This window comes from Coregonus clupeaformis, chromosome 36 (assembly GCF_020615455.1).
Source record: "Coregonus clupeaformis isolate EN_2021a chromosome 36, ASM2061545v1, whole genome shotgun sequence".
NCBI lineage: Eukaryota > Metazoa > Chordata > Actinopteri > Salmoniformes > Salmonidae > Coregonus > Coregonus clupeaformis.
Genome location: NC_059227.1, coordinates 33,529,954 through 33,533,153, shown reverse-complemented (window position 1 = coordinate 33,533,153; position 3,200 = coordinate 33,529,954). Strand labels below are relative to the sequence as shown.

The 3,200-nt window shown below is 40.5% G+C and overlaps 1 protein-coding gene across 1 annotated transcript in view; it reads right to left on the bottom strand.

The window, feature by feature from the left end:
- Positions 1 to 1,405: 1,405 nt before the first annotated feature.
- LOC121552618 (zinc finger protein 106) overlaps positions 1,406 to 3,200 on the bottom strand; it is a 38,875-nt gene continuing 37,080 nt past the window's right edge. The window contains exon 20 of the mRNA XM_041865582.2: positions 1,406 to 3,180. Within this exon, the coding sequence (XP_041721516.2) occupies positions 3,124 to 3,180 (57 nt within the window). The 3' untranslated portion in view covers positions 1,406 to 3,123. The remainder of the gene's footprint in view (positions 3,181 to 3,200) is intronic.

Here is a 3,200-nt window from a genome sequence, read left to right as displayed (position 1 = left end):
GCATTGCCACAATTACCCAATAACTCATCTACCCAATAAGGCGGATTGGTTTTCTCCAACAGAACTGAACAACGGTTAGCTGGTCTATCATGAACTGGGCTCTAGACTAACATGTTCTACTGGTGCCACTCATTTTTTCAGTTGGTGGCACCAGCTCATGATTTGGTGGTACCAAAAAAAAGTATTCTTGCAGCGTCACACAATAGAATAGATTTTAGTAATCTTATAAAATCATTATTAAGTCATTCACAATGCTTTATTAAGAATGGTGTTTAAAATATTTTGATAAGCAACCTAATCCAGCAATTGTCATGTATTTTGGGTTGACAATTAGGATTTTTTCATTATACTTTACTGTCAAAATAGGGCTCCCAAATGTTGATTTTTTTTGTTCAATAGAGATGAATTTGCCTTAATCTTTATGTGCATTGATATTATATATAGACCTAATTCAATTAGCGCTAACTCACCACCTGAGGAAGTGGAAACACAAAACACATTAGCTAGATCGCTAATTCTAAATATAACACCTACTGCTAGTAGCTAGGCATGTCTAACAGTAAATGTAATGTCCTAAGGATTTTTGCAATGGGGCCCAGTGCTCTTGCGATGGATAGGCGAGTGCCGCTTGCACAGTGTAAATGGCCAGCTAGAACAGAAACCTGCATAGTGAGCCTACATGCTTTTGAACAGTTGTATGAGTGATGGACTATTCACAATGCCCATCTCTTAAATGATAAAACATTGTGAAAAAGACAGCCTACGTCACATTTGTGTCCATTTCCCCACTGTGTATCACAGTTGTTGATGACCAAAACTCCATATCAGTCTGGTTGGTTCTGAATAACTAAGTTCATATAACCCTCAAACTCTGGACCTCAAAGCCAGTTCCACTGTGTTTTTTCATTGTTCCCCTCCAATCAGGGACCGATTTAGACCTGGGACATCAGGTGGATGCAATTAATTGTCAGGTAGAACAGAAAACCAGCAGGCTCCGGACCTCATAGGGTAAGAGTTGAATACCCCGTCACATAGCAATTCAATCAAATATTCAGAACTCCACCGTAGCGCATTTCAAGCTGCCACATGGCATATATACTATGTATTTATTTCACACCTTAAAGAAATGGGTGGTCCTTTCTAGGCTTTTAAAAAGGTCCATTATGCAGAAATCACTCCGCCATTTAATGGTTGCAAAATAATTTTAATAGTCGGCCTAATTACAGTTTGTGACAAAACAAGCAATTTTGTGTAGAGAATCATTGTACGATCTAAAACACTGAAATATCCTTTCAATATTGTACATTCAGATGTTTGAAGCTGGTGTAAAACAGAAAGTAAAAGACAAAAACTAAACTTAAGAACGGGAAGCATAGAAATAGTGCACATAGAACAGATCTAGTGCTTCTTAGACTTGCTTTCAATGAGAATGACAGATCGATAACTCACATTTCTTTGTGAATTTGGTTGGGCCGTCCCCCCCTGTTGCAGCTTACTAGTGAGCCCCTTCCATATAGACTGGAAAATGACGTCTAAACAGACATGTGTGTGTTAGGAGTTGGTCACTCACATTACAGCAAATACAAAACCCTTCAAAAACCATTGTGCACATCATCCTTAAGTCTGTGCTTCTACAGTAAGCATTGGTCTCGTTGTCTTTCCACAAAGAGCACTGAAATGGGAAAAAATTGTCCTTCCCAACAGAACCAAATAAAATCTTCAGAATTTATAAAATGTGTTCCTTCTGTTGCTGTACCTGAGTGCACACGCTCAGCATATGAGGTACATACAGGTAACTACCAAAATAAAGGAAACACCCAACATAAAGTGTCTTAATAAGGCCACCAGAACAGCTTCAATGGACCTTGGCATAGATTCTACAAGTATCTGGAACTCTATTGGAGGGATGCTCCATTCTTCTACGAGAAATTCCACCATTTTGGTGTTTTGTTGATGGTGGTGGAAAATGCTGTCTCAGGCGCCGCTCCAGAATCTCCCATAAGTGTTCAATTGGGCTGAGATCTGGTGACTGAGAGACTTTAAACCCCCTATGCTCCTTTGATACTCCTCTTTCAGTCACCGAGATCTCTTCTAGCCATGGTAGCCCAAATAATGGGCAACTGGTCATTTTTATACATGGCCCTAAGCATGATGGGATGTTAACTGCTTAATTTACTCAAGAACTACACCTGTGTGGAAGCACCTGCTTTCAATATACATTGTATCCCTCATTTACTCAAGTGTTTCCTATATTTTGGCAGTTACCTGTACATACGCCATAGATGTGTGAATGTATGAAATAGACCGTCCTTGGGCGCAATTACACAAGACTGTCCATAGTGTGTGTATAGTACGTAGTTATGTTTGACCAGCCCATGTGAACACATCAGTTACAGTGTGGTTATGCAATTATCATCTATATGCTGTGTGTGTGTGTGTGTGTGTGTGTGTGTGTAGAGGCAAGTCTAGTATGGGCTATTTAGCCAGTGTTCCAATACAATTGCTGAAGTTAAGCCATAGCCTTGAAGAATGGTGTATGCCTGGGTTCCCCTACTGGCGGCCGCAGGTGATTTTATTTAGCCCCCCAAGTGATCTTATAAAAAAAAAATGGAAACAAGGTTTGAAATGATTATGTTTTACTCAAATATATTTGTTTGGGCTTCTTGCGGTCAATTTGTAGTCAACAAATTATTCGTAATTATGTTAATCCACTCAAGAAAATAAAATAATGCCGCGGCTTAATCTAGTTGATGATCCCTGGTGTAAGCCAAGGTCCATGTAAAACATGTCACACAACCTTCAGGAGTCGTACTTGGGTCCTCTTACCATAAAGGGAAGAGCAGGGGGTTAAAGGATGAACAAAGCGAGAAATTACTCTAAACAATACAACAGTTCAGTTTATGACATTTCTATCCGCATCCTTCCTCAACGTTTGCCTACTGAATGGGGCCCGAACTCAAACTATCCAAGGGCCACTTCCCAGCTGAAGAATGAATGCCAGAATTCAACCCTAGCTCCATGTATGGAGCCATTGATTCTAATGGTGAGAGACCACAAAGTCAAAACTCAGCACCGCACATCCGCAGGAGTAAGCGCTGGAGAAACAGCATGTATTCCCTACTGTCATGTCTTCAGCTTGCTGTCCATCTCTACGTGTGTCTGCATGTGGCTAGGCAGGTCCTGTAGAGACATGGGGGAGA